At 40.6% G+C, this 12,820-nt stretch overlaps 1 protein-coding gene across 1 annotated transcript in view; it reads left to right on the top strand.

The window, feature by feature from the left end:
- GABRA3 (gamma-aminobutyric acid type A receptor subunit alpha3) overlaps window positions 1-12,820 on the top strand; it is a 191,575-nt gene that overhangs the window by 103,599 nt on the left and 75,156 nt on the right. Inside the window, exon 4 of the mRNA XM_036226811.1 lies at window positions 2,326-2,393. Coding sequence (XP_036082704.1) covers window positions 2,326-2,393 — 68 coding nt within the window. The remainder of the gene's footprint in view (window positions 1-2,325; window positions 2,394-12,820) is intronic.

Raw genomic sequence — 12,820 nt, 5'->3', positions numbered from 1 at the left:
CCACTCTCCTTTTGGAACTAGAGCAGTCTCCTGCCACTTGACTTTACCACCATTATCCGTCTTTCCGTTTTTTGCTATTGTCTGGGACCCCTGTTTTCAGGCCGCATGAACTATCTTACCATTATATTGCTTTCGAATGGAGTCGCGTGTCTAACTATCTGCAGCCTGGAGTATTAGATTCCAATGTAATTGTGTTCTCTCCCATTAAGTAATTACTTTTGCTTTATGTACTTGGGGGAAGTGCAATGCTTCTCCAGCCAATGAACTTGACGTTGAATCTGAAGGGACAAGTCTTTAGGGGGCATGCTTAGAGTTCTGAAGTATTGTCTCATCTTCAAGCACAGAAATAGCTCTGAGGGAAGCCTGTGCTCTAGATGAGAGCCTAACTATTTAAAACACAGCTCTAGTTTCGGAGACATGTTATTTGCTGATTAAGCTTGGGAGTAAATTGTGCATTTTGATGAACTGACTATAGGGTTGATTATTATTAAATGATACTCAGTGTCTTCTGAAAATGAAATGTTTGTGGATGTGTGCAGTGGCCTCGAGTATTACTCAGTACTTAATTGAGAGAACAGTGTATTAAGTCTAAGGGACGGTTCTGGAAAGTGAGAAGTCAATAGGATCAAAATTATATCTGGGCCGGAACCTGGGACTGGATGGATATAGTGAATATGCTAAAGATGGGGTGGATGTAGTCCCTGCCTCTCCGTGAGGGAAAAGAAACAGAGCCACGGACTGTATTAACCAGCTTCATTACACACACACACACACATCAAGCCTTGTATGGGCTTCGTTGGCGTTGCCTGTGCCTCTGGTGTGCTCTGCTGGGTCCAGTGTGCTGGGCTAGAGTGGGACTCATTTGAATTTACTGTAACGATGAGGCGTTTGCTAGGCTGGAGTGGGCTTCTCTATGCTCTGGTTGAGTTGAGGGATGCTGGAGTAGGTGTGCTAGTCTGGGCTGAAACAGGGTAAACAGCGCTGACCAAAAAAAAAAAAAAAAACAGGAAAAGAGCAGCTTAAAAGTGTAATAACTAAGGTAAATGTGGGACATGCCAAGAAGTTTTAAAAGCAAGCCTTTATTGGGAGAGGGCTCCCGGGCAAGGTTCACTGGTCCTGAGAAGAGAGGGGCCAGAGAAGTCACGGCCTGGGACAGGAGGGTGTTGTTTTTATGGGGCTCTGTGGGGCTAGGGTATAGAATGGGACTTTGAAGCCCAGATCAGAGAGTGTTAATTGGGCCCGGAGTCTCTTAGGGTAGTGGCGCCAGGGCCTTAGGGTGGGCCCAAGTCACTTGAGCATCTGGATTCTATCTCAGTCGGGAGTCTGGATTCTCGTACCAGGCTGAGAAGTTCCCAGGCTGATATCTGTTTAGCCCTCCCTCCCGGCGACCCAACAATAACTTCACTTATCTGGGTATCATTTCCCAACCTGGCGAAAATGTGATGAGATTCATCCATTTATACCAAAAATGTTCGGTGAGCACTATCTGAGTAATGGGCTCCTTTTCTAGGTACTGAGGATGCAGAGATAACAAAACACCGCCCTTCCGGGTCTCTTGGGTTAGGTAGGAAGCAGACAAGAAAGAAAACTAAATGTAAAGTGAGTGTATCAGGTAATATTAGTCTCTCCAAATCTAAGTCACGTAACACAACAAAAAACACTCAACAGAAGTCGATTTCTCATTCATACAAAGTCTGTAATACATCCAGGCAACTCTGCAGGGCTGTTGTCTTCCTTGTGTTGGTCACCAATCCAGGCTGTTTCAATCTTAACGGTAGATCCACATCAATACGTGTTTCCATTATGACCGTAGCAGGGAGGGGCTTGCATGGGACATTAATTGTTCCAGCGAGGGTGGGACACATATTGCTTCCTCCCACAACCCAAACCAGTCACATGACCGCCCCCTACTTTACACTGGCAGGGAAGTGGGAGGGCAATCGTCCCTTCTTCCCGGAAGCGGAAGAGATGTGGATCTTGGAACATTCGTAACCTAGCACAGGTAAAGGTAATCACGGTGTGGGGGCCCGGCACGTGGGCAGGCCTGGGATCTCTAAGGGCTGTCCTAAGCTTTGGAGTTTGGGAATTTTGCTGTCATTCTCAATGATAACTAAACAGATGGACTTTGTGCCTGTACCTAGTGTGTTCTCGGTGGAGAAATAGTACAGGTGAGAGTTTTTCAGAGGCTTTCGTGCGACTGCATCAAGTGTCCTTTGTCAGAAGTATCAAGTTGGCTGTCATTATTCAGAGTACTGTTCTCGTCTCTCTCTGAGCTAAGGCAGCGGGCTTCATTGACGCTCTGCTTTTCTGCTTTCTTTGGCCCAGATGCAGTGACCGAAGTGAAGACTGACATCTATGTGACAAGTTTTGGCCCTGTGTCAGACACTGACATGGTAAGTATAATTCCTGCTAAGGTCAAAGCGAAAGATGATGTAACAGATCCAAGAAAACAAATCGGGGTTTTCCTATAGCAGGGCTTTATAGCTATGTTCTGTGGAGGTCTCGTCTCAGATAAATTCCTACCCTCACCATCCCGCATTCAGCCAAATCCATCCCTTGCCCGTCTCACCCCATCTGTTCACATATAAAGCATATACCCCCATCAGGAATCTACTTTCCTTCTTTCCACAATGCATCTTGCAAAATCGACTCGACTCCCCATTCTCAATGCAACTTTCTCTGACAGCCTCCTTCACATTTTGCTAGCGCCGTGCATATTAAGACAGAGAGGTCACGTGAGGAGAGCACGTGGTGGGGACTGTCAGTCAAGCAGCCAGTGATATCTTCCAAGAAGTCCATTCTTTGCAAACGGACCCTGGGGACAGTCATTGGGGACACGAACTGACCAGGGTGATACGAAGTGTTGGGAGGAAGAGGCAAAACCACTTCTGGAAACTGGTCTTTCTACACATGTGAGCGATGGGAGACCTTTGGAGCAGGTTCAAGGACTAGGGCAGAGCCTAGCAGAGCTAGAAAGGGGGCGACTCACGAGTCATCTGCGTAGACTTCCCCTTCTCCCGCTCTTCTCCCTTGCTGCCAAAGCTGAGAACGCAGTGAAGAGTTGAGACTCTAGAAGATCGCATGCTAATGGACCACCTGATCGATACCTACTAAGTATTAGGTATTGATTGAATAATTATTATGTATGGAAACGAAAACAATTATCCGTTCAGTATGCCTGGCAGTTATTAGAAGCTCAATAATTCTTTGCCGAATGAGTGACTTTGTTGAAAATAAAAATCTTAAAATCAGAAAAAATATATTAAAAAAATATGAAACATCCTTGTTCACTACTTAGGTTTTTTTCTGTATCTCTGTCTCCAGTGAGCCTACTGCCTACAGGGCCCAAGGCTTCTTTAGACTTGTTGGGTAAATGCAGACAGTTGTGCATTGACATGATACAGTTTGCCCTGTGGGTAATGTAGAACCACTGAGTGGATTCGAGTAGGGTAGTAAAAATATGTATTGGTTTAGAATGATGGATCTGGTCCTCTGTACAGGATGGTTAAGGGGGAAAGGACCGGAGGCTGAGAGCTGGTTTAGCCATGGCTCTTCTTTCAATCAGGCAAGGTCTAGGAGTCAGTTGAAAAAGCAGGCTAGTTCTCAGGACAGGGAGCTGTGAGTGGTTGTGAGGCCAGGCAGGGAGAAGGTAGAGGCCCAAACTTTGTCTTTTAAGTTTACAATAAAGAGAAGGTTATAGAGATGTAGTAGACTTCCTTTGAAGTCCTCAAGGGCAAGTATCAAGTCTTCATGGCTTCTCTGGCACTTCACAGAGTACTTGACACATAAGTGGAGTTCAGTGAGGGGCATGTTTGACGTTTAAGGGACAGAGGAGACAGGTCTCTCAGAAGTGGCAAGAAAGCCTGTGTATCTAGATTGCGTTCATCAACCTGCTGACTGTTAACTTCCACAGCTTCAGATCCAGGCATGCATTAAAACAGTTGCCAGCCAGTAATTCAACAGGTATTCCTTAAAAGCCCAACCCTGCACTACGAGGCTCTAGGGACTCCTACATTAAGAGAGCTCATAGGCCATTGGGGCTAACCAGATTCACCAGGGATATGCAGCTCTCTCTCTGCATTGCTGGCGAACAGTGATGGATTAGGATTTTTATAAGAAAGCATTTATCTGAAGCTACTCTGTGAACACATACACATTCACTCTTGCGAACCATCATCCACAAATACATTCAGAAAAATGTGCATGTGCTCAAGAAAACACGCACAGAATACAAACAGCCCACATGCTATCCTAGGCACTCTGTAGACACACATGTGCAAATACATACCTAAATGCAGGGGTACCACACACACACACACACACACACACACACACACACACACACACAGCCCCTGCCCAAATCGGCTCTTCTCCTTGTTCGTTCCCAACCCAGGTAGGCACACGTGGGTGTTCAGAGGCTCGGAGACATTTTGAACAACACAGACTTTCTATCTCTTTTGAAGTTTCAGGTCATATTTGCTTGTTTGTTTTTCTCCCTCATGATTAAGCAGAAGCAATAGAATGGCTCTTTCCTAATCGGGACATCAGGCTTCAGTCAAATAAATTTCTGGTTATTTTTAGCTGTACTTCCGTTCTGTCAAAAAGCAGACTAGCTTTGATCACGGTGGCTGGGAAACACATTAATGGTGTTTTAAAAGTTTTCCTCTTCATGTACTACTTGGTAGACTATGGCAGTTGACCCAGGGTCAGGGATGAGTTTGAGTGAAGCATCAGACTTTTTAGCAGCTAGTTGAAGCAAGGACATGGGCTCCTCTGAGACCACAGACTACTTAAAAAAGTCGACGAAAATTCATGTTGTCTGGGTTCTTCACTCACTTCCAGCCAACAGAGTTTTGGTTCAGAATTCTTTCTTAAGGAAATAGAGACAGTCTTTTGTTTACAAAGGGGGTAAACTGCGGTGCCATTTTGAGCACTGAACCAGTGCTACCCAGAACCCTTTGCAGCCATTGCACTCCCTGGTCAAACACTGACTCCCACAGACATAGATCCTGAGTTTGACAGAAAGCTGCGTGAAGGCCCATTTCTGTTTTGTTAATCTCAGTACCATCAATGCCTAATTAATTCAATGTTTGGCACTTGGTAGACTCTCAACTGTTTCTCACATTGGAAAAATGAGTGAGATGGAGCAAATTAAATTTGAGGGGAAAATTATGACCGTGTTTCTGCATTTGACTGAAAGTTCTTCAGAGGCCTAAAAATTTGTCAGGTACATTTCTGTACCTCCAGCACCTGGCCCAAGACCTGATACAGGTTCTTTGTGTTTGTTGATATGATGATATGAAACGTTAGCACCAAGCCCTGAAAATAAAGAGTGTAGAAATAGCTTTCTTCAGGAGACACTGCTGAGCAGCAAGCTCATGAGTCACTAATTGATGGCCCCAAGCTTTGAGGTACTAGTTTTGGTGGCTTCTCCATCCATGAGAATGAGGAGCCGTGGCAATAGGGAATTGGGCAGAGGCGAAAGCTGAACGCTAGCTAATAGACCTTTCTAAGGGGAAAGTCAGATAAAGAAAGAAACTTATAAGACATGAGTTGGAAACTGGTTCCAAAGGGACTTAATAGGCATCGTGAATGAAAGGTTTGTGTTAACCATTTGTAATAAATGGAGCTTTGTGGTCATAGGGTACATATGTCCTCGACAGTAACGCTGATCTTGTCCATTCCTTGCCAATGAGTGGTGGCTCTTGGCAAATGGAAGTTTTCCCTGGGGCCCCAAGATCCTTTCTATTCAAATGCAGAGAAAGTGGGATGCTGGCTTAAGAATGACACACTATACATACGATCAATCTCTGAAAAAGAAGGTAGCAAGGTAACAGTTCATATTTTCCGAGAGGAGACCTTGATTGTGGTAATCGTTTCCCGATGCATATGTATATTAAATCATCACGGTGTGCATGTTTTAAAATCCCATAGTACAACCTAATATAGATAATTTGTTTGTTGATCCTACCTCAATAAAGCTGGGAGGAAAAAAAACGTAACAGCTGAGAGAAAATTTGGATCCTCTCCTGGTCCAAACCACCTCTGACAAAGCTTCCATTCTAGTTCTCAACCTAAGGCCCCAGGCTGTGTCCTGGTCCTTGAACATGACAGTGATACAAGAGCCCAGGGTCCCGAGTTCAGTATTCAACAAATACCTGTCTGAATGTACTGATAACGCTAGTGAGAAAATAAAGAGGACAAAGAGTAGGAATGTTAATAGAGTCAGAACACTTTAAATGCCAGTTCTAGGTATTGTCAACCTCGCCCTTTTCCCAGGGATGCTTTAATTACTTACGTACCTGCTAGGTAAGAAGCGCCAGCTGCCAGTCGTCAGATAAACTTCCTAGGGTATACAATTGACAGCCAGGTAGTGAAGCAATTAGACAATACAATACGAGAACTAACAATCTAGCTTGATGAGAAAAATAAAATGGAGGCTTGGGAATGGGAACTCATAAAAGACATCATAATCATAATTCTTGGTAACAGATTCAGGTGGCATATATTTTGGGTTGACGACTGCTTATGAAACTCATGCAAAGTTACCGGAGTGTTCAAACAGCACATGGGGGAAAAAATGGTGTTCATTAAAAAGGAAGTAGCGCAGAGACCTCTTTCCTGGTGGCAGTGGGTTGGAAGTTATTACACCTGTCTCTTCTCTCGCTTCGGAAAAAATGGCGATGTTCACTTCAAGCCCTCACTTACTGGTGATCTCGGGCATAGAATGGAACAGAGACTTCGTCTAATTTGAAAGCCTCTTAGGCTGTCACTTGTCTCTTATCTCATAGGATACCATATTCCCAGATACGGCATAGAAAGATGGTCCATGTCTGCGGGGTTTTGCCTAAGATTCCATGACCAGGAATTCCCTGGCTGCTGTTATGTAAAATGGACAGGCAAGACACATAAACAGCTAATAAGACAATTTCAAGGGCTAAATGCAACTAAAACAGGCATATGGATTGTGATTATCCAAAATAGAGAACGACGGAGAGAAGGGACAAACGACGGTGCCTTTAGTGTAATGAATTGTCAAGTATGTTGGCCCCGGACCCCGTTAAACTGAAATCAGCCTTGCAGGCCCTTTCTGGGAGCCTGATTTGAAACACCGCACAGCATCACAGTTAGACATTCAAACTCTTAACACCAAGCCAGAAATTCTTCCCCAAGTGCTATGTATCATCTCCACCCAGTGTAGGAAATACATTAAGTGTCTTTCCCAGGAGACAGACTTAGGCTTATTATCTGGAAGATTTGATTTAAATGCCTCACAAAACAACAGAATTCATTTGTCGATTTGGAGGCAGTCATCCTCGGAGAGTATACAAGGGGTCGATTTGCAAGGAAGAAATTCATTGCATTCCGAGAATGGTCAGGTCAAAACTGAATTGCTTTTGGCCAAAGGTCGGGAGGTGTGCTTATGGAGCAAACAATCACGCTGTGAGTTTCCCAATGGTTTTGACTATGTTGATAATATATTAAAAAATGGAGACCATTCACGCAACATTTTTTAATCGTAAAAAGTTTATGATATTTCTTTTATTGTTATTTTTTAAATCTAAAGCTACAGTTGAAGTCCTTTGGGTAACTTATCCTGAACCCATTTCTCTCTCTCCCTCCTCGCTCAGGGACAGTCACAATAATGAATTTGGCTTCTATGTTTGTCATTTTCATGCATGCTCTAGACTAATGCCTGAGGATGTATAAATCACATGCAATAGCAAATATCACAATAAGTAGCAAATAGTGGCTTTCATGTTTTCAAATTATACAAAATGCATCAGACCTTGTGTATCATTTTATAACTTATCTTCCAACCATGTATTAAAGCTCTTTTTGATGCATTTAACTGTATTTCATTTATTTTAACTGCTGTAGACTGTTAACAGTGTATGAATATTTATTCATACATTCATCCGGTTCTCTTGTCAAACATTTATGCTGTTTCCAGTTTATTTGTTTTGTTTTTTTTCTCACTATTAAAAGACAATGATACACCAAAATATCCTTGTACACATCTTCTTGTACATGTTTAAGTTTGTATAGCATGTGTACCTACAGATAGAATTTCTGGGTTGCAGGGTTTTCGCATATTAACCTTTTTTCAGAGAGGGCCACATTAGTCTCGCGATGGGTCGTACCAATTTCTAATCCCACTAGCAGTGTGTAAGAGATCCATTTCTCTGTATTTTTGCTAATACTTTGTATATTCACACTTTATTTTTGCTTTTCTGATGGGTATGACACGGTGCCTAATTGATTTTATTTGCATTTTCTTGTTTACCTTTGGGGTTAAGGATCTTTGATGAGTTTAGTGGCCGATCTGTGCCACTAAAGACTAGATGCCTTTGTGACCACCTGCATCAGCAAAAGTAGAAACTGCATGCAGATCCTGTTTCCTCATATTGTCACTTTGAAGTTTCTCATGGGTATATTCTACGTGTGTGTGTGTGTGTATGTGTGTGTAACTTGTGATACCTAGGTCACTAGTTTGATTCTAACTGCAAGAAAGGCTGAGACTACTTTGAGTTTTGGCTCTTAACTTAGGCAGGCAAAACTCACAATATGGAGGTTTTTGCAAGACTTCCTAGAAAGGCCGAACACATGATGGTGAATGGTAATGAACATGCCTAGTTCTCTCAGAGGCGTGTGTGTGTGTGTGTGTGTGTGTGCGCGCGCACGTGCGTGTAATTCTGAATGGATTTGAAATTTTACAAACTTCTCTTTTATCCTCCATTGAGACAATTGCATGATTTTCTCCCTTTAATTTGTAATGTGACTAATTACATCAATGGGTTTTTCCCCCTGATATTAGGCCATCTTTACAGTCCTTGGAAGAATCAAGCTTGATAATGATGTTTTTAATACATTTTTTTTGGTTTGTTTTACTATTTTATTTCTGGTTCTTTGTATCTATGTTCATAACTGTTCCCAAATAAAACCATTCCTCAGCATCTCGTTTGCTACTTCTCCGATTCAAGCCACCATTGTCTGATATATTTAACTATAAAAAGCCCCTGACTGATCACATGCTAAAGTAGAGAAAATAATTTAACGGAACTTCATGTACTCCACGTCACTCAGCTTCAAAAAGTTATTATTATTATTATTATTATTATTATTATTATTATTATTATTTTGCCAAACTTATTTAATCTATATTTCTACCACTACCCCCGACTGTTTCCTCATTTTGTCTCTTTTTCTTAATTAAACTTAATCAGAAGTTTTCTCTGTTGTTAGTGTCGTTAAAGCAACCTGGTTTTGGTTTTGTTCATCATCTTTTTTTGTTTGTTTGTTTAGTTTTCTGTTTCACTGATGTTCGCTTTTGTCTGGATCACCTTTTTCTTTGCTTTCCGTGGGGTACTCTGTGGTCCTTCTGGTTTCTTGAGATAGATTAGCTTATGGTTTTCCTCTTTCTTAAGGATATCTTTAAGGCTTCTTTATGGCTGTCAATTTCCCTCCAAGTACCACTTGAGACACCTGCTACAAGATTTCATACAAAAGCGTTTTCATCGTTGTTCAGTTCTAAGTATTTTCTAATATTTTTTGTGGCTTCCTCTTTGTTTCAAAAAAAATTTTTCAGTGGGCTTTTCAATTTCCAAATATAATACTTTGTTATTAATTTCTAATTTAATGTCTCATATTGAAAGGAGGTGGTCTATAGGATAAAGAATTTTTTTTGCGTGTTTCTTGGGATTTGCTTTATGTCTTAGCATGTAGTTGTTTTTGGTAAAATAGTGAGTTTTACTAAGTGTTAAGTTGATAAGTCTGTTTTCCTTAGCTCATGCTTGTCAAGGTGATTATTCACATATTTCAACAATATAAATTGTTGGTCTAATCGTTCTTTCATCTGTTGAAAGTCTATGTGTTTGTTACTTTCTCTTTGTAATTCAATTTGTGCCTTATGTATTTTGAGTTTATGTTATCCATATATAAAAGTTTAGAATTTTTTTCCACTTGAGACACTCCATATTTTTACTGTAATGATACTTTATCCCAAAGAAAAATGTTTGTCCTACAGTCCATTGTGTCTGTATTTTATCGTTCTACCACTTTATTTATATGCCCAAATGTATGTTTATGTTTGACATATGTTTTTAAGTGTCTTGAGGTGTGACTTTGTTTATACATAGCATACAGATACATTGTTTATTCATCCTTAGAATATATTGATTTTGTTTTTACTATTTTATGTATTCTTTTTCCCATGTTTTTCTATGCTTTATTTTTTCTCGCCTTCTCTAGGATTTCTCTATTCTCTAGTTTTTCTTTACTGTATTGTAAGTTTTACATCTATTTCTAGTATATTCTTTAGTGGTTCCCTTAAATGTTAACATACGTACTTGACCTAAAGTCTAATATCTCTATTCTCATCTCTAATATACTCCCCCCTTCTGTTTGGTTTGCTCTAGTTATTTGTTCCACCTTGTCTTTATAGTCTTTCTTATCATCCGTAGAGAGCCATTAATTGTTTAGTTTGCCCATAAGTTTGTCAACACTTGGCTCACTCACTATTTCTTCCTGCGTCTTCCCGCTGGTTTCATTTTTAACCATATGAAGAACTTTTCGTAGTTCTTTTCCTAAGGATTCATTCAATCATTTCTTTATTCAAAAATATTTATAGAACAGCTACTATATGCCAGGTAGAGTTTTAGGTGCTAGGGTACAGCAGCAAACAGAACAAAGTCTCTGTTCTCATGGAGCCTCCAGGCCAGTGGAATGAAAGAACCAGTGAGCAAATAAAAATATATTTTGTCAGTGCCATCTGACAAAATAATGCATGAAGAAAACGAATGCATTTTAAGGAGAAGGGGGATAGCTATTTATGACAAGATGGTTGAAGAATGCTTCTCTGATATGGAGACTTTCGAATGAGACTTGAATACTGCGAGTGAACCAGCCATGAGAAAAACTTATTTTGTCTAAAATTATCTTTATTTTGACCTCACTCTTAAATGATAATCTAGTTGGCTATAGAATTCTTTTGACTTCTATCGTTCATTTCAAGAAGTCTGCTTTTAGCCAAATTGTTATTTCTTTGTAGGTAATATGCCTTTTCTATTGTTGTGTTTTTAAGGTCTCCTCTTTGGCACTCTTCAAATGCACTATGTGTTGGCTTGCATCTATTTTATTATATTGAGCTCACAGCTCATTATGGTTCTTGAAACTAAGAATGCATATATTTCAGCAATTCTGAAAAACTGTCATCCGTTAGTACTTTAAATATCGTTTCTCTCCCGTTTTCTCTCTAACTTTAGAATTTTATTAGATTATGCCGAACCTTGACCTTCTATCCTCCATGGGACGTAGTCTTTCATGCTTTTTAAATCATTTATTACTCTGAAATGTACACTGAGCAATTTTTCTTCACATGTATATTCTAGCTCGCTAATCTCTCTTCAGTGATATCTATCTAATCTTCTATGTAACATATCCATTTACTTTCAATGCCTGTTTTTCTTTGACAGAAAGTCTACTTCAAATAGACCTTTTTAAAATGTGTTTTTTCTTGCGCTCACCCCATAATGTCTGAATCTTTTCTAATGTTCTCAATCTTTCCTTTGATGTCTTTATCATCTTAATTATGGTTCTTTATAATATCTGTCTCATTATTATGTTAAGTTCATGGAGGGGGTCTCATTCAGTTATATGTTGTATCAGCTGACTCTCCCTCATGACTTTCCTTAGGCATTTTGTCGTGGATCGTTGGCTTATTTCCAGCAAGCATCTATTTGTGGTCGTGTCCCTCCAGAGTGTTTTTGTCTTTGCTTTTGTGAGTCGGTCTAGAAGTATCCCCATCCTTCGACAAATTTTAATGTTAATTTCTTAGATTATAAGCCCCAAACAAGGCAGAAAGTGTGATTTAGATAGCAATCCCATCCATGTAAGATTAGGCTTGAGTTTGCTAAATTTCAGTAGAAATACTTCTCCCAAACCTCTCTCCATTCAGACCCCATGCTTGGATAGACCAGTTTCCTTTTTGAATTATCATGTTGTAGACTGGTTTTCTCTAGTTTGTTTGATCTAATTAACCCTTTTGCTGAGGTTGAGGCTGTCCAGGATCTTGATTTTATGTGGGGGTCTAGTTCTAGGTTCTTACCTAGCACGGTCCTGGTTTATACCTGTTGTCGTGGTATAATGACTTTTAAAGCATCCTCTCCAAAAAGTGTTCCAGTTCAGACAGTAAACTATATAATCTCCTAATCCTTAGACAGGAAGTGCTTCCTTTGCTCTTCCTCTGTAGAGGGAAGAATGGTTAAGGAAGAGATCAGAGAAGAGGCAAGGGCCAGTTTATGAAGTGCTTTCTAGACAAAGAAAGGATATTGGTATTTATTCTGGGTATGATTGGAAGCCATTAATGGATTTTAAGCCAGCTTCTGGCTGCTGCTTTATTTTACCCGCCTACCTAGAGGTGTCTCCCATGCCTTGTGTAGTTCAGCAGTCAGTCAAGGATTTGAGCAGAATTTGTACTCAGATTTTGGGACTCATTCTCTCCGTGGTTCTCCTGCTTCCAGGAATTTTCAGCTCTTTCGCCATCCATGAGCTCTGTCCTCTCAGGTATTAAGCCAGCAAGTTTTCTGATTTCTGCCAAACTCACAAACATCACCTAGAACATTTCTTTCATGTGTCATTTAGTAGAGGACTCCCATATTGTTTCCGCCTGCATTTTGTTAAATGTGAGGTCTTCTTCATGTGTATAGTGCAGTGGTCAGCTAGGATTTAGGGCAGAGTATATACCCAGATTTGGAGTTCCATCTCTACTGTGTCCCGCTTCCAGGATTCTTACCCCTAAGTTTCCAGACTGTCTACAACT

Source organism: Rousettus aegyptiacus, unplaced genomic scaffold, assembly GCF_014176215.1.
Source record: "Rousettus aegyptiacus isolate mRouAeg1 unplaced genomic scaffold, mRouAeg1.p scaffold_m13_p_9, whole genome shotgun sequence".
Classification (NCBI taxonomy): Eukaryota; Metazoa; Chordata; class Mammalia; order Chiroptera; family Pteropodidae; genus Rousettus; species Rousettus aegyptiacus.
Note: the sequence above shows the minus strand (reverse complement) of the source record. Positions and strands in the feature narration are given on the sequence as shown.